Source organism: Arvicanthis niloticus, chromosome 30 (assembly GCF_011762505.2).
Source record: "Arvicanthis niloticus isolate mArvNil1 chromosome 30, mArvNil1.pat.X, whole genome shotgun sequence".
In the NCBI taxonomy this organism is placed as follows: domain Eukaryota; kingdom Metazoa; phylum Chordata; class Mammalia; order Rodentia; family Muridae; genus Arvicanthis; species Arvicanthis niloticus.
This window is the reverse complement of record NC_133438.1, coordinates 13,775,079-13,798,434: the sequence shown is the minus strand read 5'-3', so window position 1 is coordinate 13,798,434 and position 23,356 is coordinate 13,775,079. Positions and strand designations below refer to the sequence as shown.

The 23,356-nt window shown below is 42.2% G+C and overlaps 1 protein-coding gene across 3 annotated transcripts in view; it reads right to left on the bottom strand.

Moving 5' to 3' along the window:
• Positions 1 to 3,697: 3,697 nt before the first annotated feature.
• Ncoa7 (nuclear receptor coactivator 7) overlaps positions 3,698 to 23,356 on the bottom strand; it is a 141,570-nt gene continuing 121,911 nt past the window's right edge. Inside the window, exons 1-6 of one of the 3 annotated variants that reach the window (XM_076927926.1) lie at positions 16,660 to 16,889; positions 15,334 to 15,465; positions 13,943 to 14,095; positions 6,571 to 6,666; positions 6,093 to 6,166; positions 3,698 to 5,800 (exon numbers count right to left, since the gene is read on the bottom strand). In XM_076927926.1, the coding sequence (XP_076784041.1) occupies positions 5,665 to 5,800; positions 6,093 to 6,166; positions 6,571 to 6,666; positions 13,943 to 14,095; positions 15,334 to 15,465; positions 16,660 to 16,734 (666 nt within the window). In that variant the 5' untranslated portion in view covers positions 16,735 to 16,889 and the 3' untranslated portion in view covers positions 3,698 to 5,664. Of the gene's footprint in view, positions 5,801 to 6,092; positions 6,167 to 6,570; positions 6,667 to 13,942; positions 14,096 to 15,333; positions 15,466 to 16,659; positions 16,890 to 23,356 lie in introns of those variants that run through there. The other 2 variants (XM_076927925.1, XM_076927924.1) reach the window with 2 other exon arrangements.

Sequence of the window (23,356 nt, the reverse complement as noted above, 5' to 3'; positions counted from 1 at the left end):
TAAATCTGATCTCTACACTTCTAAGTCATACTCTTTTAAGTCACACACCTTTAATCTCACACACCTTTAATCTCAAGGTATCTAAACCAAGATTATCAGAGTGTGCTCAGCTGTTGTAGGCTATTGTAATCCAAGTCTCATGTCAGGGTATATGGCTCAAGATGGCTGCAAAGCTGATAGCCGCTTTCTGCTAAAAGTCGGCCCCCAACATTCAAGTTTTCAAAATATTCTCTAATGAGCCTCTGGATTTCCTTAGTAACTATCTTTGTTAGGGTTTCCAATGCTGTGAAGATGGAATTTTCACCTACCTAATATTTATTCTTTATAAGAACCAAATATTTTACTGAAACACTTACAATGGGCCTTGAATGGTGGAAGGACTTACGTCCATAATTTATAAATTTGTAATTAAAGTTGAGTAGCCACTTGTGAGCAGAAGAGACACCATGGCCAAGGCAACTCTTAAAAAGAACATTTAATTGGGGCTGGCTTACAGGTTCAGAGCTTCAGTCCATTCTCATTAAGGCAGAAGCATGGCAGCATCCAGGCAGACATAGGGCTGCAGGAGCTGAGAGTTCAACATCTTGATGGGAAGGGAGTCAGGAGAAGACCATCAAAGCCTAACCCTACAGTGACACACTTCCTCCAACAAGGCCACACCTATTCGAATAAGGACAAATCTCCTAATAGTGCTGTTCGTATTCTGTCTAAACTCCACCTCCACAGTTACCTGGCAACAGCCAGGTATGCTCCTCCCCACAGTTACCTGGCAACTGCCAGGTAGGCGGATCCACTATAAAAGGGACTGCTTGCCCCCTCCTCACTCTCTTACTCTTATACTCTTACTCTTATACTCTTACTCTTACTCTCTTACCCTCGCTACCCCCTCCCCCACCTTCCTCTCTCTCTCCACGTGGTCATGGCCGGCCTCCACTTCTCTTCTCTCTTACCTTTCCACCTTCTCCCCACCTTTGCCCTATCTCCTGAATAAACCTCCTCCCCCTTGGAACCGAGTGGTCTGGAGTGGTCTGTTCGGAACTGCGGTCGGACTTCTTAAAACAACTAACAAGTGCCACTCCCTGTTGGCCAAGGATTCAAACATCTGAGTCCATGGTGGCCAAACCTATTCAAACTACTATAGCAACTATTGTGACATCCTTCTATCTTTTTTTATTTTTATTAACATGATTCTTCTCTTTCTCTTTTGGTTAAAGTTGACTAAAGGTTTGTCAATCCTGTTTATCTTTTCAAAGGGTCAACTCCTTTGTTATACCGATTCTTTATACTGTTCTTACATTCTCCGTTGTTTCAGTAGCCTTTCTACTCTGATGAGTATACCACATTCAATCATAAAGAGGAACTGTTCTCTTTCAGGAAAAGCTGAAAAGTGTGGTGTGTAGCGTTGTGTTAAGCAAGAAAAATATTGCCATGTTTTGTTCTCATATGTGTAATCTAGACACACACACACACACACACACACACACACACACACACTACATGACATGAAATTAGGAGGAGACCACTGGGAGACAGAGTTCCTTCCACCCAGTGGAAGGTGCATGTGAGCAAAGTACCTGGCTTGTATTTGTAAAATGTCATAAAAAAAATTCTTCACAATGTACGAATAGACACGTGAGTAAATAAATATAGTAGTGGAAATTGTGGTCCATGCCCGTCATTGTAGAATGCGCCATTGGACAGTGCTGACATAAAATATGCAAGAGCCCATCAGTACGCACTACTCTGAGCCAGGTGGTGGTGGTGGTGCACGCCTTTAATCCCAGCACTTGGGAGGCAGAGGTAGGTGGATTTCTGAGTTCGAGGCCAGCCTGGTCTACAGAGTGAGTTCCAGGACAGCCAGGGCTACACAGAGAAACCCTGTTTCAAAAACGAAAACAAAAACGGACTACTCTAAAGTTTCCTTTAGCCAAAGCAGGGAGGGCTTGTCTGCTTTGTTCTGTCACCAGACAGCTTAGAATGAAAGGTAAGAGAATATGACCTTAGAGTTCGGTGGGGAGTGTGAATTTTCTAGGCAAAGAAACTGTTAGGGGGTCATTGTGTCTCAGGGCCACAGACGAGGGGGTAAGATGATGAGTTACCCTGAGGGTAAGAATTCCCCAATAATAAAAAGAGTTCTGATTGGCAGGAGATGGTCACGGGCACTTTTGAGTCACACAAAAGGTGTGTGTGGTTATCTTATCATGAACTTTCTGTAAGTACCCTTGGCTTCCTTCCAACCAGTTTGTTGTTGTTATTGTTTGCTTGTTTATGTATAAATGGCCTTCACAGACCCATAAGGAGTGGCACTATTTGGAGGTGTAGCCTTATTGGAATAAGTGGGATCTTGTTGGAGGAAGCCTGTCATACAGAGTGGGCATTGAGGTTTCAGCAGCTCACACCAGGCCCAGTGGCTCTCTCTTCCTTCCTACTACCTGAGGCTCCAGATGTAGAACTCTCAGCTACTCTCCAGCACCATACCTGCCTGCACACCACCATGCTTCCCACCATGCTAACCATGGACTGAACCTTGAATTTTAAGCCAGCTCCAATCAGAAGCGTTTCAAAAAGTGGCCATGGTCATGGTGTCTCTTCACAGCAATAAAATCCTAAGACAGCTTAAAAAACAGTCTCACTATGTAGCCCTTGCTAGTGTGAAACTCTCTACGTAGACTAGGCTGGCCTGCTTCTGCCTCCTGTGTGATGTCCGGACTAAAAGTGTGTGCCAGCACACCCAGCCCTCACCTAAGATTTTGCAAATATACCTATGAACTGAGAGAAAACAAAGAGTGCGTGGATTCTTCTTCTGTGGGGGCTATATGGCAGAAGTTTATTAGTGTGTAAGATATCCTTAATGAAATTAGAAAGTAGAACAGGTATAAAAATGAGGGGTGTCTACATGAGACTTTAGATTATTAATATTAAATTTATTATTATAAAGCCAAGGGTGGTTCCCAGTAACTATATAAAAGGAGTAGTTTCCATGAACTGTTGTGAGAACTAGGGGACAGCTACTGGAAATGAAGTGGTAGTTTCCTGGGAAGGGTGCGCCGAGTCCAGTTTATTATTGTTTTTTTCCTCATCCTGTTCCCACTACAAACCACCAGACAGGCATGCCTCATCATACTTCAAGGCATTCTACCTTGGAGACACTGCAAATATTTACAAATAGAAGATTCTTGGCAAACCTGTGCCAAACGGGTCTGTAGACACCATTTTCCCAATAGTCCAGATACTCATTAAGAATTCTAACAATGAAATATTTTTTGAAAATGATTTTTATTATTTTCTTAAGTGCACGTGTGTGAGGCTGAGGCTGTAAGTGTATGTGCGTATGTGCACACACATGAGTGCAGTTGCCTGTGCAGGAACACAATCTCCCTGGAACTGGAGTTACGGGCAGTTATGAACTATTAAACACCCATGCTAAGAAGTGGTGCCAGTTGTCAGCTAGTGCAGGAAGCTCTGGCAGCCACAGAGTCACCTCTACAGCTGCAAAATGAAGTATTTTTAATTAAAGTAACACACTGTTTTAATCATAATGCCAGTGCATGCTCAATAAACTATAAGTGCTACAGTCTAATCATAATTCTTACAGGACTGGGTGATTGTTCTGTTGTAGTGCCCTGGAACGGGTCCGGTCATGTCTCTATATGCTATAAATGGCCAATGAATGAGTCTTTAGGAAAGAAATGCACACTGAATGCACAAATTCCTTTATTGAAAATATTGGAATAGCATTACATTACATGTAGTTGATATCCATAATGAAGGGTCACACATTCCTGTTCAGACAATACTGTTTAGATAGAGAACACAGCATCTGGATATGCTCTCACGAGTATAGCATCATGGACTAAAGTAGGTAAGAGTAATCTAGAGGCGAAATGACCATCTTGCTCATTAACAGCATACGGTTACAAGTGGTATAAACGGTGAACATAACCACCATACGTCATTCCTGGGATCTCGCCAACTCATGTTGTGTGAACAGACCAAAGTCAAACTGTGCGTTTTTAAGCAGGCGTCCTCAATGGGAGAGCTTGGGTGAAGAGTGGATATGGTCTACAGATTTTAAATTCTATAGCATTCCTTTAAGTTAGCATGGAATGGCAGTGAATGTAACCATCAGCCTGACGGAGGCCACTGGACAGTGTTTTCTTACAAGGAATCTAAAATGGAAGAAAGACTTGAAAATATTCTGAACATAAACAGATATGTAAACAGGGTTTGCTCGTTTTCCTTTCCAAAAAAAAAAAAAAACCCTCTGGGGAGATAATTTATGATAGACTACTTTTCGCCTTTGGCTATTTTTTTTCCATCAGTAGTCTTTGGCTTTCATCAAACAGAGGCAATCAATAACATTAATGTCTTTATTTCTTACTATTTAAAATAAAAGATGTCTTGTGAAGCGAAAATGAGTTTGTATTTAAAAAAATAGATTTTCTTTTTTTCTTTAAATTATGATATGAATGTAATTCTTTGAATTGTTCTTTTTCCAATAAGATTCCAGAAACCACGAAAGCTGGTCCATCTTGACATCTTTTATCTGACATTAAAAATGCACAAATTAACACTTCTTTTTAAAACAGATGGCTAACATTAATGTAAACACCTGGAAAGAAACAATGTAAAGTAAAAAAAAAAAACAAACAACAAAAAAAAAAAAAAAAGAAAAAAAGAAAAAAACCTAAGAAACTAAGTGTGTGTTATTAGTACACAATTCACACAATTTCATAAGAAGCAAACATTCTCTTTGTAGAAGTAGGTCTTGTACATTCATATTCATAAAGATTTGTATTTCGACAAACATCAACTTACAACTGTGAGAGATGCCATATTCTGCTTCACACAAATGCTTAGGGTGTTCAAAGAGTACCTTAAAAACTAAATGAAAAGCTAGTCTACAATCGTCAGATCAAAAAACATTGTTAATGAGCTTTTGAAACACACACACACACACACACACACACACACACACACACACACACACGTACTCTTAATAAATAAAGATATATTACCCTAAAATAATCAGGGCAAAAAAAATGAATATAAAAGTATACAAATCAAAGGAGACTTGTTTCCCAAACATAGCACAAAATATATACATTTCTTTATTTCAGGATTTGACACATTAAAAGAAAAAAAAATCAACATATATTAGACAATATGCTAAAAATAATAAATAAAAGTTTTCTTTAAAAAATCAGATATACTCTTTAAGTGCTATATTCTTTCAATTTCTCTAAATCAGATTCAGCTTTCTACGGCAAACTATACATTTGGTAAAGTTACGCTGATAAATACACAAGGCAGGTATATATTTCCACAGTATCCTATTTTTTCACAGTTACCAAAAATAAAAATCGCATTCAATTCATCATCTATAAACACTCTGATTTCTCATGGTGTGAATTTGAGAGCAGTGGAGGTATAAAGTCTTTTTTGTTTTGTTTTGAAACAATCTGGACTGAGATTTCTGTCTTCAGTGTCCGCCCTCCCGAGACACCTTCCAGAATCTGTCTGTGTTGTTAGGATGTTCTGAGACCACCGCAGAAAGCAAGCATTGCTGTGGGGACGAGGCAGCCAGGGCTGGGGCCTGTCTTCCAGAAGGATGGCTAATCTAATCCAGTCTTTTCCATGTTTTATTTTAAGGCAGCCTGAATTTCACTCAAATGTCCATACCTCTAGGTCCTGAACTATGAAGTCTTCTTTTTTCGAAAGGATATCATTATTAAAAGTGCTGCAAGAGTTGCTTCGTCCGTGATACAAATCAGCATCTAGCCACAGACCAAACCGTCCCCTGTAACAAGGTTAAAGGAGAAAGGTCACTGCACAGACACGGCTTGCCTTTTTCCGACAGGTTTTCTTTCCTTTGGGCCAAGACAGAACTCTAAACGGATCACAAAATAAGAGCAAGCCGTGTAGACAGATCTCTCCTAAAGGACAAATGGTCACAGTCTTTCAGGCACATTTATAAATAATTTATCTTTGCTTCTCACTGGCGTGTGCTAGCACACTGCCATAATTAGTCTAAGCAAATAGACTGGCTGGGCCTACACGGATCCCCAAGTAACAAATGACAATAGCCTTACCCTCCACCACCGAGTTCTAAAGAACTTATGTCTCCATTGATAAAATATGAGTTTTCTCCGCTCCATTTAAAGACCTACAGGCAAAGACACAAAACAGAGCACCAATATTTCAGTTAGGAGCATTAGCAGAGAAGACACCTTTGCCAGTCACGTGGTGTATAAAGGAAACACACCTTTGAATAAAGAAGCACGTAATGGAATGTTTACAACAAGATCATCAATGGTTACGAAATAGCAAAGACCATTCCATAATGTGTTGGCTCCTTCAATCTCTCCCTCCCTGAATCTCAGACTGAGAAACTCCTAACACTGGTCTCTAAGCAGTGTGTATGCTACAGTCATGGAGAATGAGACTGAGAACAAGGAATGCAGGAGGGATTACAGGACACCCACTCTCCCAGTGTCTGAGCACCTCATTTCCTCCTTGACTGCTGACAACACAACCCTGGCCATTCAAGTATTTCACCCATCCAGGTACCTTGAAATTAGGGCTAAAGGTGTAGAGAAACGTTTCGCCTGTGCCGTAATAGTGGTCACTGAACTTGAAGGGATGAGTTGCATACGCCCCAAATATCTATTAAAAGAAAACAGAAGACTTAGTTACTTTCAAATTTAAACTCCCATAGAGAGACCTTCTGAAATATTTTTGACACACTATTGTTCTGAGATCTTATAACTCTTTCAGCAAAGGTTATTACTAAATTAGAACTCTCTAAGTGGGGGAAAAAAAAAAACATCAAACAAAGCAGTTACCAAAATACCCCCAGCTCTAACTGGAACCCATGTGGCCAGGCTTCCTGGTACATGGAAAATCCATCAGAGAAGCTCGGAGACATTATTTGTTAAAGAGGCCAATAATTCAGCGGTTAAAAGAATGACAAAAAAGAAAAAAGAAAAAATGAAAAAAGAAAATGTCACACACAGAAATGAGAGCTTGACAGGACATCATCACATCTCTAGAGTGATTTAGTTTTAAATGTTCTTTTGTTTCTTGGGACAGAGTCTTATAATACAGGATAGGCTAGATTGGAACCCACTTAAGTAGCCTAGGCTGGCCACCAGCACTCCACAAAACTGTCTTGCTTTAGCTTCTTGGTGTTATAGGCATGAGCCGTCATGTCTAGTTTTCTCATGTGTTTCATACGTGAGACCAAGGCTGGACATCTTGCCTCCTCAAAGATAAACTTTCCACCCTTTCAGTTTTTAATAATGAGAGGTGAAAATACTTAAATACGACTGGTCCAAACACTTAGTTTGAAGTAACTGTGAATTAAAAGGTAACTCTTGCCTTTAAATGTGATTTTTTTTAGGGGGTGGGAGGTGAGCTTTCAGACAGGGTTTCTCTACATAGCCTTGGTTGTCCTGGAACTCACTCTGTAGACCAGGCTGGCCTCAAGCTCACAGAAAGCCACTGCCTTTGCCTCTCGAGCGCTGGGACTACCACCGCCCAGCTAAATGTGATGTATTTACTACAACCATGATTCTTCTGGGAGGTAGGAGAGTCACATTACAGAGTCTGGTCATGTACTGTCTCAGCTTTCTGTCCTGTTCCTATCCTATCAGTTCATACAGACAGAGCCATATACAGTTTGAAAATGTTCCCCAGTGCCTCGTGTGTCTTCCACTGCAAAGCATACTCGAAAAACACTGCTTTAGTAGAGGTTATTTGAAAATGTCTAAGAATTAAAAACTACTTTAACTGATTCAAAATCACTGTGTGCCGTCTTTTTCACTACTTCTATTTAATACTAAACATTACAGATTTCTAATTCTAAAGGTTTTCATACTTCCTATCCCCAAATTTTCTCTACAATTGCTAATGAAGAAAAAAAAAACCAATTTCTTTTAATAAAATATAAGCAATTACTTTCTCTTCTCCTAATAAAGGAACTAGGGGGCTGGAGAGATGCCTCAGAGGTTAAGAGCACTGGCTGCTCTTCCAGAGGTTCTGAGTTCAAGTCCCAGCAACCACATGGAGGCTCACAACCATCTGTAATGGGATCTGGTGCCCTCTTCTGGTGTGCAGGCATACATGCAAGCAGAACATTGTATAAATAAAAAATAAATCTTAAAGAAAAATAAAGATCTGGAATACAATAGGGTGTCACCTATTTTTTTTAAAAACATGATTTTGAAACATGACATGAGAATACCAGACTCCTTTAACAGGTGGGGAATAAGTTTCTTTCTGATAAACCAATAGGTCATGCCGTCTCAAGCCCTCCACTAGGTTCTAAATAATATTTCTCAGTTATAACTTCTTTCAGTGATCACGGAAATCTATTTAAGAACTAAGGATTGCATAATGTCAGGGCCATTATTAGTAACGATATAAACAGGATGATATAAACAAAGATCCATGTTCTTTCTTTCTATTAATTTATTTAGGGGGAAGGGAACACACAACAATTTGCACATAACATTTGTGTAGAATGAAAATGCAATACACTTAGCAAACACAGAGAAAAAGGAATCCACACAACTAAGGAAAACTGAAAACGATGGGATGAAGGTTACATGAAACCCGTGAGTGTCTGGCTGCTCCTTCCTCTCAGCTTCTTCTGTGGTGCTAACAACTGAACTCTGGGCCTCACACAGGCCAGGGAAGCATGTTTTCATGGTGAACTCAACTATTCCCAACTGTTTATAGACAAAATATAATCACTGCTGGGCATATCCTTGGCCTTGAATCTGTGTTCTCATCAAAAGACACCCCTAGCTCTGTGGGAAGGGGGTCAGGGCTTCATGTCCTACGGCCAGTTCTCTCCTCCTGGAACAAGTCACTGAACTGGACTTTCAGCTATGCATCTGCCTGCTTTTCTCAGAAAAACTACTTTGCTTTAGTAGCAGAGCGCTGATCTGGCCTTGACTTGTCTCAAACAATGTGGACGCATCTAGTTCTAGAAAGAGAACAATGAAGCAGCCGGCATTGACAACCACCATGTCTGGGATACAAGGATGTGGGGCTGGGTGGCGGAAAGGACCTTCTGCCTCTTGGCCATGCTTGTCTGAATATTCATCTCTGAAACAATGAACTTGGGAGGGGATAAGAAGTGCTGGGCTTGTTAGAAGGGACAGAAAACTGGCAGCTGAGAGACGAGGGGACCCCATCTCCAGGCCAGAGTAAACCTATGGGTTCGAGCTGGGGTTGCCAGAGGGGTGGGAATTATGTTGTGTCTCAAGTGCAAAGAATTTCATTGTTATTACTGAGATCTATTAGATTTTCTTGAATAAATATTTCTCCATTTGCTGCATGCCTTCAGGACAATTTCCAGACTGTAAAAGATTGTTGCTTTTATGATTCCCACAGCTCTCTACAGCTCCCCCTTCTCCTTCTGTATGTGTAAGAGTAATTTCTAATATGTCTGTCCTAGTCCCATAAACAGCAAAGTCACCTTATTTCCTCAGGCTGGAGGGGCTGGAATGTGCAGAGTCAACGTCCAAACACTCACAACTGCATATGCATCTGCACGGAGCAGGATACGTTAAGACTCTACTCCAGTGCTTCTCAACCTGTGCTCATGACCCTCGTGGGATTGCATATCAGATATTTATATTATGATTCGTAACAGTAGTTAAGTTTCAGTTATGAAGTAGCAACAAAGTAATTTTATGGTTGGGCATCACCACAACATGAGGATCGGTATTAAGGAGTTACCAAACCAGGAAGGTTAAGAACCTCTGCTCTGCTTCCTGACAACATGTAAGTGTCAGCCTCAGACCTCTGCTACATCACTGCTGGCTGGAAGCTTAGCAAACCTGTGCCTCACTGACACCTTCGCAGTGTGAACAAGTTTGATGCTGCTGTGAAACAGACAGAATATGAATATGAATGAATGAAATTGAAGTGTGTCTAGTCACAATGGTATCCAAGACATAACACCAATGTTTCTAACATTTCATAACTTTCTATGTGACTTTAAATACTTTGTGGTAGTATTTTGATTTTCATCTTAATTGTTCCCCCTCTTCACCTAGGATCATTATTAAATAAGATGTTATCAATACTGATATAATACTCGTAAAAATGGTAACTCTTCTACTTCCCATAATTCTTACTATGGCAATAAAGCCATAAAGACTGTGTCTTCCATAAACTCACCAGGGCCATAATCTTTTTTTTTTTTTTTTCTTTTGGACAGGGGTCTCACTGTGTTGTCCTGGCCGTCTTGGAACTCACTTTGTAGACCAGGCTGGCACTGAACCCACAGACACTCACCTCCTCTGCTTTCCAAGTGGAGAGATTAGATGTAGGCCACATGGTTTTATATGTATGTTTATCTCTTAAAAGTAACCCACATATGTATCTCATTCAGGGAGGTGAGTTGGCAGGATAGAGTTGTGCATCACAGCAAGCTCCTCAGTTGAGCAACCACAATCAGACCCCACCTTTCAGTCCCAAACTTTCTGAGTGCCAACATGATGCCAAAAGTAGAAAAATCTGCACTGAGAACCTATTTCATGAGCAAAATTACAAACTCTCTCTCTCTCTCCCCCTCCCTCCCTCCCTCCCTCCCTCCCCTCTCTCTGTATTACTGTAAAACAACTGTGATCTCATCTCTATGATATCTCCTTATACATATACAAATATTCCATGACTCCCCCTGTTGGGAGCTGACTTAAGCAGAAAGCGGCTAGATCAACTTTGCAGCCATCTGGAACCATATACCCTGATGAAAGACTTGGTTGTCAAAAGCCTATAACAGCTGAAGCACACTCTGATAAATATCTTGTTTATCCCACATAGCTTGTTTTGCTGTTTAGTGACCTCAGCTGTATGGTGCACGTGGTAAAGTGTTTTCACCTGTGTTCTCCTGCTTGTGTATATAAATACCTCAGAATTCCCTTCAATAAGAGAGACTTGAGGGAGACATGAGAAAATAGAAGAGACTGAATCACACCCTGTCTTGTCTCCATTCTTCGAGTCTCTTGCCCCAAGAGCCACACTCTCTCTTGACCAGAGCACTTAGCCCCAAAAGTGTTGAGGAAAAGTGTTGAGGCAGAGTGTGGGCCTCAACATTAGTGGCGCCCGAACAGGGACTCCAGTAAGTGGGATACAGTGGAAGACACCCTGCGCTGGAGAACCAGTCGACTGACGGAGCTGACTGAATTCGGAAGTGAAACAAAGGTGATTGCATAGTAACAATAATGGGGCAAAAAATAAGCAAAAACAGATGAAAAAGGTTTTAAAGATGCAAGGAGTAAATTGCAGGCTGCTCTGAGTCAAGAGAGCCAAACAGACAGATAAAGGTTATAGTAACAAAAATGGGGCAAGAAAAAAATAAGCAGAAACAGATGAAAAAAAGTTTTAAAGATGCAAGGAGTAAATTGCAAGCTGCTCTGAGTCAAGAGAGCCAAACAGATAAATAAATAAAGGTTATAGTAACGAAAATGGGGCAAGAAATAAGTGAGTAAAAACAGATGAAAAAGGCTTTAAAGACGTGAGGAATAAATAGAAGGCTGCTCTAGACAGAGAGCTAAGCAGAATAATAATGTTAATAGATTTAACTTTCAAAATGGGTGTGATTCTGAGTTGTATAATATTTTTCTGGATAAAAACTCAATGTAAAGGTTTTTCTGGTTACTGGCTTAAGGAAAGACTAATTTGGAAAAAAAGGTTTTTCTATGAGTTTTCTGATGAGGTCATTAAGGTAGTAGTTATGTCTTCCAGAATTATATGGATCAGACATGACAGAGGTAGGCCTCCAGAACACTAGATTTCAGAGAATCAAAATAATTATCTTGATACTAAACCTTGTTTTGAGATTTGTATATTGCAGAATACACAGCTTTGGAGAATGAATCTTATCACCTGCATGTTCACTGATGCCCTGGACTTCCAGCTGGATGCAGTTAAGACAGACTTCAGATGCTTATCAATTTACCCTTCCCCTCATTCCTCTTCTAAAAGTCAACGCCCATGTTCAGCTTGAAGAAGTTAATGAAGAGTCGGCGCCCCAATTCCCTGGACTTGGGGACTGAGGTGGTTAATATTAGGCTGTCTTTATCTGTATAATTGTTACTAAGCTGATACAAAATTCAAGGATTTCATTGGTATAAATTTGTGGGTACAAGGCTTAGACCTTTCACTTCTCCAACAGGGGAAGTTGTGTGTTGCCTTAAAGAGTGTTGCTTTTATATCAACGGTTTAGATATTAAGTCTCTTGTCTCTCGGGTTCATGCTGTTCAAACTGATGGCTTTGGTACGACAACAGATAACAAATGAAACCCATACAGGTCCGCTATTACAGGCTGGAAGCAGGGGACTCTAAAACCTCTGTCATCAAGACTGATGAGGATTAACCCCTAACTTGCGTGCTAAGCCGGTTAGCCAATGACGGGTAAGAGAGCATATCGAGACCCTTGCCCCTAAAATAAGGGAGGCCTCATCATCTTAAGTGAGGCTGGGGTCCTTTGCTCCAACCTAGGACAGGCACGGTTTCCGTAAGTTTTCCCAGCCTTCCCTTTTGAAAAAAATTTAAAAAGGGGGACCTGTTGGGAGCCAACTTTAGTAGAAAGTGGCTAGATCAACTTTGCAGCCATCTGGAACCATATACCCTGATGAAAGACTTGGTTGTCAAAAGCCTATAACAGCTGAAGCACACTCTGATAAATATCTTGTTTATCCCACATAGCTTGTTTTGCTGTTTAGTGACCTCAGCTGTATGGTGCACGTGGTAAAGTGTTTTCACCTGTGTTCTCCTGCTTGTGTATATAAATACCTCAGAATTCCCTTCAATAAGAGAGACTTGAGGGAGACATGAGAAAATAGAAGAGACTGAATCACACCCTGTCTTGTCTCCATTCTTCGAGTCTCTTGCCCCAAGAGCCACACTCTCTCTTGACCAGAGCACTTAGCCCCAAAAGTGTTGAGGAAAAGTGTTGAGGCAGAGTGTGGGCCTCAACATCCCCCAAATCCAAGTTTCAAAACACTTTCATCCCAAGAAGCCTGGATTGGAAATATCCAACCTGAAATGTCCTGCACATAATGGGTGTTGCTTAGACATAACATGACTAAACTAACTGGATTATTAATGACTTTGAAGTATAACATGCAACGGCCTGATTGAACAGGAAATGAAAGCGGTCTGCACATATTCCTTGCACAGTGTAAGCTGATTTGAAGGAGGTGGTAACAGTGTAGAACAGACGGGGCGCTACACAATAGCTCCAACAGCTCAGAGGAAGGGCAGCCACCACACAGGGAAGAGTCCCGTCAGGAAAGGATTTCCCATGGCCACTCAACCCCGGACCCAGTAAACAGACGTTGACTATCCCCCACCGAGTAGGCATCAAATGGCCACTACTGAAGACCTTTACGATAAAACTCTGGTATGTCACTGGGACTGTCTGCAACTGTACACGACAGTCCTTAACTTCTACTTTTAAACTGTTGTACGTTATTGTTCTCTACTTCGTGGTCAGCATGAGGAGAAGATTTTGCAGCACGCAAGTGCTCCATTTTCTTTATATTAGGATTTCAAAATATACCAGCAAACAAAAACAAGGAGAGAAGTACATAAAACAAGAATGGCCTTTTAGCCTGAGTGGGAGTCGATACAGCAGTCTCTCTGTTGTTGGGTATTCTTAAAAATTTACCACCGAAACACCTTTTCAGGTAGGGATACAATTCAGTTGGCAGAGTTTGTCTGACACGCATGTGGCCCTGGGTTGAACCCTAGCTCTATATAGCCATTTATGGTGACAAACACTAGTAATTCTAGCACTCGGAAGGTGGATGTAGAAAGATCAGGAGTTCAAAACCACCTTAGGTTAAATAGCCCGAGCGACGCTGAAATCCTCTCTCTAAAAACAAGATCCATGTTCTCTGTGAGAGGTACAGGCCTCACCTGGTTATCCATGTCTTTGATGACCAAAAGAACAGGACTATCTAGAGATGCTGACTTCCTGTAGAGGGTCTTCAAGCTTGTTCCATGCTCTAATGTGCTATAGGCCAGTCTCCACGGATAGCCCTGGACCCTGGCGGGAAGGCGTCGGGCCAGCTGCCAAACCAGGGAAGGAAATACAAAGAGACGTCTTAACCACTTATCAGTCCTGAAGCAGTGCATTAACTAACAGTCTGCCGTTCAAACTAAAGGACCGTGCACTCACATCTTGACCTATTTTGCCCTGGCTATTTTGTTACCAATATTTGTTACCACCGGCCAAGAAAGAAAAAAGGAATCTGGAGAGTGCTTCCCTTGGTCAGGATGCAGCCCAGGAGATAGATACCCTGCTCACTCAGAGCCTGGCTGTTGGCTTCCAGTGTCACTGATAGTCACTCTGAGTGTCACAGAAATTTGTTATACAAACCAACACAGCTACAATGTCACTAGTTGACTTTGTGGTGCATCCCAGAGAAAAGTGTCCCTAGTAATACAAGACTGTATATCTGAAGACTCAAACAAACCACGCCAGCCAAAGGAGTATTAACTAGACATATTCTTTCCTTTATGATTCAACCTGGCTTTTTGTCATTTTTATACTTTCCTAGTTGTTCTAAGTTTTCAGAGGTTTAAAGCTCCTACTAACTAAGGTGTCCTCTAGACCAAGGAAACACCTGCATTTTCCATGTGAGTTCATAAGGACTTTGTCCACCTCGTTCCCGTATCTGCCAACTATATTTAGCTTAAGCTAGGTGCCATAAATACTAATAAAGAGTCTCTTAAAAAACATTATCAAGGCAGCTATGGGATGAAATGTATTCGAGTGCCGGAAGTCAGCGCCAGGGGCAGCATCAAGCCCACCCCTATAGCTGTCTGGCCAAGTCCCTGGGCCCACCTGGTTAGATTCTTGAAGGTTCTGGGAATTCACGTTCCTAACCTAACTAGTGAAAAAAAGTATAAGAGATTCCACATTCACCTTAGTAGACACAATATTTCATAAAACTCAAGTAGCAAACTTTTCAGAAAATGCAAAGTATCCACAGATTAATTATGTATTTTTATAACATAAATATTACATAATAAATATATTTAATTTATTGGATCCTTTTTAGGTACATCAGGACTATGGGAGATCATTCCCATTTTTTTTTTTTTTTAATGTTAAGAAATGGCCTTCTCTTTTTAAGGTTTTTGTCAGTTCCCAGGAAGGCCATGAAGAAGGCTGCTGTAACGTTTCAAAGGTGGGGAAGCAATGCTGGCTATGGCTAGGCTCTGTGCCTCCGCTTCTTCCTCTAGCTGTTTCACTCAGGTCAGGGGCACTCTGTAAGGCCCCAAAACCCAGGGGTCAGTCCCACCTGTTCAATGTGCATGTTTTCCAGGAGCGCACTGTGGGGCTGCAGGACGGGTAGTCCCTCTTCCTCCTCTTCCTCCTCCTCATAGTAGCTGCAAGTGCTCTTCCTGCGTTTTGCCTCCTCAACTGTGATGATCTGAAGTGAGGACAGAAACAGCCCATGTGGAAGCCTGGAGGAGATGCACTTTCCCCCAGACAGCCCCGGAGCATGCAGCTGACTAAAAGGTGGAGTGCAGGGTAACAGGAGATAAACAGAAAAGGACTTTGGGGGAAATGAAGAGTTTTCAAACCCAGAACAAATGCAGAATTTAAACCACGACAGCTGACCATTTAGTATGCATGATTTCAAGTCACAAGCTTTCGAGTTTTGCTCTTCCTGCTCGGGAACTGAGCAGCTTTACAAGGTTTATAGCCTTGAAAACAATTAAGCCAGGCAACTCTAGCCTGTGAGTCCAGCTCACAGGGAATCATCAGAGATCCTTCAGAAAGTCTGGAAATCGAGAGTTTGGGGAGATAAGGCTAGGCTTCACTTAAGCTTCCTGGTTGTATACACAGCAACCAAGATTAGCAGGAATGATGAACAATAACAGCCGCCAGAAGCAAACAGGAGACACAGAGAGCTTTTCTCTAAATTACAGCCAGGCTACTTTCCACAATTCACAATGATCAAACACTTCCCATCTAGACTGATAACCATTACATCACACACATCTATTATTTAAATACAGTTGGGTTTATGAACTACTAGCAGTTCTCATCTTCAAAACAACATTTTTGTCCCTCTTAACTTCTCAGCAAATCATTGCATGAGACATGTGAGTGGGAATTAGCTCTCTAAAATGCCCAGGTATAGTAGCAGCGACAGCGGGATTACAGAGAAAAGGCATCTAACTTAGATCTGGTGAGAGTTGTCAAGTAAAAAAACATGGTTTGGCTTCCAAAACATACAATGACATGTACAAATTATCTTCTGAGCTGAATTTGGGGGTAGGGAAATACACTTATGGATTTTCCTATCTTCTGATGGAGAAGTTACAGAAACACTTTCAAAGAACCACAAAGCTAACATTGTAAACGTACTAAACAAAGCACTTTGTTTTTTGTTTCTAGTTTCAAAGTCTACAAAATATAGTCCAAACTGAGGCCCGGGAATACAAGTCAAATATGGATTTCAGATTTCAGAAAGAGGGAGCAAAGACCCCCACAGCAAATAAAAGAATGTGCTCAATACGTTCTAACTAGAAGGAATTACAAAAGCATGCCGGTGACAGAACAGCCGGCTCCCTAGCAGGCACCGTGGCTCCCTGGCTCGGGACACACGCCCACCTACCTTCACAAAAGGCTCCTGGTCAGGTCTGGCACAGTAGAAAATCTGAATGTCCAGGGGCAGTCGTCTGCCTCGCATGGTGCTGGGAGAGAAGACTGGGGCCACAGAGAGGAACCGGTCTTTCTCTGGCTGCCTGCACACCAGCCACTGCCTGCCAGGCAGACCTACACTGTTTTTTTTTTTTTTTTTTTTTTCTTTTCGGTTTCTAGCTTCCTGCACGATTGAGTTTCTGTTTCCCTCAGGAGGGGGTTCAACGTTTCTACAGGAACACACCCAAATTAGGATTTAGAACAGGCACACTTCCTGTCAGGCAGAGCGGGAGTCTGTAAAATGACACTCTCACCTTTGAAACACAGCAGTACAATAAAACCCCATTGTCCCGGTGTTATGGGTCTTTTTTTTTCCCCTCTCTTCTCCAGAACTTTTCTTCCATATGCCCTCAGGGTAGGGAACTGAGCTGTCATTTCCTTGTCTCCTCAGGGTTTTCTTTTCACCTACTTTTTAAAGGTTCAACCTCCATTTTAAACCGTTGGGGGTTGGTTTCCAGCATCAGTTTGAATCTTACAAACAAAAGGAGCCTTTGCCCGTGGTGGGAGGCAGGTTCAGCACAGCAACAACAGTTTCTATGTTACTTTTTCAGCTTGTTGGCATAAGTAACTTAAAAGAGTGGGAGCACTTCTGATTTATAGGAGGCAGTGAACAATGCCATCTTACGTGCAGTTTGACAAAACAGGTGGTAAAGTACAGTTTATCGTTTCGCATTATGGGATGCATCTTAGTGACTGATAAAATCCTCGACGGGGTTTCTCTTTGATCCTCAGATCAGATGACACAGGTTTGGAAAGAAATACAGATCTACAAGAGATCAATTTTCTGTTACTCTTACACACCGCCAGGGACTTTCAGTCTCAGAGGCTGCTGAAGGCTCAGGGTCCTGGGGGTAGGTTCTAAGTTATACTATGACAGATGAGTGGACACAACACGTCAGCCAGGACTGACTCTCCATGTATACATTTTACAACTCGGGGCAAAAATCATTTGAATTCTGTTCCTGGAAGAAGCACTGTTTTCAGTGCCTGGCATTTCAGGATAGGACAAAATAATTAAGTGCTTCCTGAACGCTGGAGAGCGCCAACATTCATTAAGCACTTCCTGTATTCTGGGGCATGCCAGGTGTGTTGCCAGGTACAGGGACACAGTCCACTGTTTCCTATGGATGAGTGACAGAAGATGAAATTATAGCCAAATAAACGCCATGCCGTGCAATACAGGAGCAAAATGTGTTCAGGGCTCAATGAAGGGTTGGGACACCTGGTGTGCTGAGAAGGCTTACTCACAAGGGAGTGGGTGGGTCCATGTGTGAGTGGGGTGGGGAGATATGCCCGGTGCAGACTTGCAGCAAGGGGCAGAGATGGATACTCTAGGTGAGTAAGATCTGAAAGTGTGAAAAATGTCAAAAAAAAAAAAGAAAGAAAGAAAGAAAGAAAGAAAAAAGAAAAAGAAAAAAAAAGAAAAAAAAAAAAAAAAAAAAAAAAAAAAAGAAAAATGTGTCAGTGTCTTGAATGGGCCTTGTCTCAGTTCTAAAACCTAGCTGTTTTTCAGATTCATTTTGGAGCTTTGAAAAAAAATACAGGTTCTAACATCCTTCCTATAGGCTTACTGAACCAAAGTACCCCGAGGTAAGGTTCTAGGATTCGACTTTTTAAAAATCCAGAGGGCTGGAGCTTCTTCTGTGAGGGGGATGGGGCAGGGGGTTCCTGGGTGGTGGGGGAATGGGGTAAGGGGATAAAATCTGAAATGTAAATATCATATCCAATAAAAAAATTTATTAAAAAATTCTTGAAAAAAAAAAAAGAGTGCTTCCTTGAAAACATGTAGAGCGAAGTTTTGATGCCAGCATCTGTAAAAGGCCAGGCACAGGCACTGGCAGGCTTGTAATCCCAGCACTGTGGAGCATGGAAACAGGAGGATTGCTGGGACTTCCCAGCTGCCAGCCTTGTTCGGTGTTCAGTAAGAGAAGCTGTCTCACAAGAATAAGGTAGAGAGTGAGTGAGTAGGACACCAGACATCCTCCTCTGACCTCAAGCACGCACAGGGGCGTTCACACTAGCACATGCTTGTTAGCATACAGCACCTCACACACACACTTACACACATATACGTGGAGAGAGACAACGTCCTCCCTCCCCTGAAATCCAGTGATGGGCAAGGTGGTGAGCAATTACCGTAGGCCATGGGGCTGTGAGGATGAGGAGGCTGTGAGGATGAGGAGGCTGTGAGGATGAGGAGGCTGTGAGGATGAGGAGGCTGTGAGGATGAGGAGGCTGTGAGGATGAGGAGGCTGTGAGGATGAGGAGGCTGTGAGGATGAGGAGGCTGTGAGGATGAGGAGGCTGTGAGGATGAGGAGGCTGTGAGGATGAGGAGGCTGTGAGGATGAGGAGGCTGTGAGGATGAGGAGGCTGTGAGGATGAGGAGGCTGTGAGGATGAGGAGGCTGTGAGGATGAGGAGGCTGTGAGGATGAGGAGGCTGTGAGGATGAGGAGGCTGTGAGGATGAGGAGGCTGTGAGGATGAGGAGGCTGTGAGGATGAGGAGGCTGTGAGGATGAGGAGGCTGTGAGGATGAGGAGGCTGTGAGGATGAGGAGGCTGTGAGGATGAGGAGGCTGTGAGGATGAGGAGGCTGTGAGGATGAGGACATGGTACTCATAGCTTTAAGCTTGGGAGTGCATGAATACACTTATGTATTTAAATGGTAAGTTAAATAGACAACACATACAATACATACATAAGACCTTGTAAGATGAAGGAAATCTCAAAAATCATTCAATAGTGATGGAAAAAATTTTTACTAAAAATAATACCTACCACATATATTTAAAAAAATCAACTATGTACTATAGGACCACCTATAGATTAAAAAAAAAAAAGAAAAAGAAAATAAAACAAACATAAAAGCCACCACCAACATCAAAAGACAAACTATAAGTGAAGAAAGATCTGTCAAACACACAGAAAAAAACAAAGTCTCTTTCATCACAAGAACTCAGTGGAGCAGAGAACTGGTAATGTCCCTTTAGGGCAGTGCTTCTCAACCTGTGAGTTGCAACCCCCCTGGGGGCTGCAGACCAGATACCCCATGTACCAGATGTTTACATTTCAATTCATAACAATAGCAAGATTATGAATTCTCAATGGTTGTGGGTCACACCAGGAGGAACTGTATTAAAGGGTCGCAGCATTAGGAACGTTGACAGCCATGGCTCTAGGAAACTGGGTTGAAGGAAAATGAGAAGCAGCAAGAAACTCACAGGTGGTTAACTTGTGTTATGAGCACGTTCATTTTTGGCTCAGCAACAGTCAAGGAAATGAAAATTAAGTTGTAGAAAAACTCTACCCACTTTTCAATTTTGCAAGCATTTTTAGGAGAAGGAAAAAGGTGTAATATTGACAACCCTTTTTGCTGGCAAGACACAGTGGGAAATCCCTCATGCTGGTGGCAAGTTCAGTTGCTTACACATAAAACTCAGGAGGTCTTAGAAATCCACTGCCCTTGCCCTTCATAATCCCACATCCAGGAAATTCTCTAAGTAATTAAGGTAGAAGATCTCATTCTTGTGAAATGATTGAAACAATAACTCAGATAGGAAACTGTTAAATCAATTATAACAGCTATAAAAATACTAGCAACTAGTATTAGTTAAAGGATGCATGGTTTATATCTGTAATTACAGCCCTTAGGAGCCTATAGCACGAAGACCTGGAGTTTGAGGGTAGACTAACTTATAGACTGAGTGTAGACCTATTAAAACAAGCAAACAAGCAAACAACAAACAACAAACAAAAGCAAGCATTAAAAAGTAAGGTTTCAAACATTTAAAACAATTATAATATGTTAGGTAGGAAAAATCATATGCCAACTACATAGAACAGAATCTTTGTGTGGAGTGAAAAAGAGAACCCTATGTGCCCAAACAAAATAGAAAATAAAGTCCAAATAAATTTATAAAAGGTATGTTTGGCGGCCTTGAGTACAGGTAAGGATGGGCTGGTAGGTGGGGCAGGCTGAGACTGGAGTCCAAGTGAAGTGCAGAAATCCTGGTGGGATAAGGCGAGTCTGGCAAGGGAGAGGGGTGCAAGGCCCGACAACATTTAAGACCAGAGTCAATGAGATCAGAGATGAGCAGCCTAGTCAAGATAAAGCAAGAAGGATCTGGTATCGAACCTCAGTCTGTGGCTTGGATGCCATTAAGATAGAAATAAAAGTGTTGGAGAATAATGAGTTATTCTGGAGATCCTGAAGATTAAAACCCATCAACTCCTATGGGAGTTCTCAGTTCTCCTTCACAGCCTGAAGCTGAGGGACAGGGGAGCCTATCACAATGCTTCTGAGCAGTACTTGTTTCAAATGAGAGAACATGAAGCCTTCTTCCCTCCCCTCAGTTGGACACTGTCTCCCTTATGGACAGAAAGACATAAAGGAGTTACCCAGTCTGTTACTAACTTACCCCAGCTGCCCTTCCTTTCCCCAGGTCTTCAACTTTAGTTTGGGCAAAGAGGTCAAAAAGAAGTCTTTCTTCTACTCCTTCAATAAAGGAGATACAACCTTCTAGAGAGTTTTCACTCTTTCACTTTCTTCAGTGGCTTTGTGGCCTTCCAGAGAGTTTTCACTCTTTCACTTTCCTCAGTGGCTTTGTGGCCTTCCAGAGAGTTTTCACTTTCCTCAGTGGCTTTGTGGCTAATTGCTCAACTCTCTTTCTCTAGACTCTTGAGCGGACCTAAGCCTTTCCTCACGCCTCCTACACCCCTTGGCTTTGGGTGTAGGTGCTGTGTGGCCTCTTCTCCACCTACAGCTGACAACAGAGGAGATCTGAATCCCAGATGGATGGAGAAAGGGGAGAATATGCTTTCAATAAGATGGTGCCGTTGGCTCAGGATATTCAGGTGTAGTCAAGAAAGGGTTAAGTCCCCATCATGGGTCTAAATTTTCTTTCTAGAGCTCTGTATTGGATGAAAGACCACAGCCTCACTTAGAAAATTAACTTTTCCTGATAGAGCATCCCCTCTGTTAGTATTTACCAGAAGTGAAGCCAGGATGGGATATCCTCATGTCTCTTAGATAGTCTGCTGAGGCATCTGTGAGCTCTATCATAGCATCTTGTATAAAAGAGGAACACGAAGAGTTAAGTGAAAATAGCTGGTAAGTACGGGGTATATGGGGGCTTTGGTGCAACGCACACCAAAGGGAATAGGGGTCAAAGGGCAATTGAGAAGCTGGATACAATGACATGATGCAATTTTTATCCAAAAGGTAGGTGGCAACAGAGAGGAGAGCAGCAGGAAAAGGGAGGATGAAGGGAGGAAGCTGGGGATAGCTCAGTAAGGAAACGGCTTGCCTTGCGGGCATGAGGAGTCCAATTCCCAGACCCTACAGAAGCGCAAAAGCTATGGACGGTGGTGTACACAAAAGGGATCCAGGAGGACCGGGAGGATCAGATAGCTGCTCTAGTCTCTCTGTCTACTTTCAAACCAATAAAAGACCCCAAGGTGGGTGCTGACTGTAGAATAACACACACACACACACACACACACACACACACACACACACACACACAGGAATAAAGGAGATAAGATGTTTCTTCCTTTATTTTCCCTTAAAAAAAGGCAATAAAATATCTTATCCTTCTGAAAGATAAGGAACCACAAAGGAAGAAGAAAGCATTTAAAGACACATAGCTATGGCTGATAAGACAGAAGGCGGCCTTAGAGAGGAAAAGAGCCTCTTGCCTCTGAGCCAGAAACTAAGAATGTAATAATTGATCATTTAAAATGCAGGGGAGGGGATCAGAAAATAAATTTGTGCCGGCCAGTGGTGGCGCACGCCTTTAATCCCAGCACTTGGGAGGCAGAGGCAGGCGGATTTCTGAGTTCGAGGCCAGCCTGGTCTACAGAGTGAGTTCCAGGACAGCAAGGGCTACACAGAAAAACCCTGTCTCGAAAAACCAAAAAACCCCCCAAAAAACAAAAACCAAACAAAAAAACCAGAGAGAGAGAGAGAGAGAGAGAGAGAGAGAGAGAGAGAGAGAAGGAAATAAATTTGTGCAATTCCTTCTTCTTCATAAAGTGGAGGGCGGTCCAGTGCTAGGATGCAAGGAAGCTGAAGTGGGCTAAGGAGCTTAAGACGACCTGTGAGAGGTTCCAACAAGGAAAGATTTCTAGTTATGAGTGAGGAGCCAGACGGATTCAGAAACCACCCATCTATCTTGGTACCAATCTGCTTGCTCTGTGGTATTTGCTTTGCTTCATCCTTTGAGGTGAGGTCTACCTATGTTGCTTAGGTTGACCTTAAACTCTTGGATTCAAAAGGTCCTTCCATCCGGTATGTGCCACCATGATTGGCTTTGGTTGTTAGGTTTTCTGTGGCAATGCTTGACTGCCTAGGATCGGAGCAAGTATGAGGGTATTACCCTCCAGGAATACAATGGTCTAGATTGGAATAAAGGATGGAAGGACCCCTAAGTGACTTACCCTGATAACTGGTAGGGGGATGCCTCTGAATGAATTCACCATCTACCTAAGATAGGGGGATAAAACTGCCTCAAGGGATTCAAGATAGAAACAGAGTAAGATGGAGTCAAAGGACCAGATTCCAGATACATCCATGAAAATAAAAAACAGGCTTAGAGGCAGGAAGGTGTGACA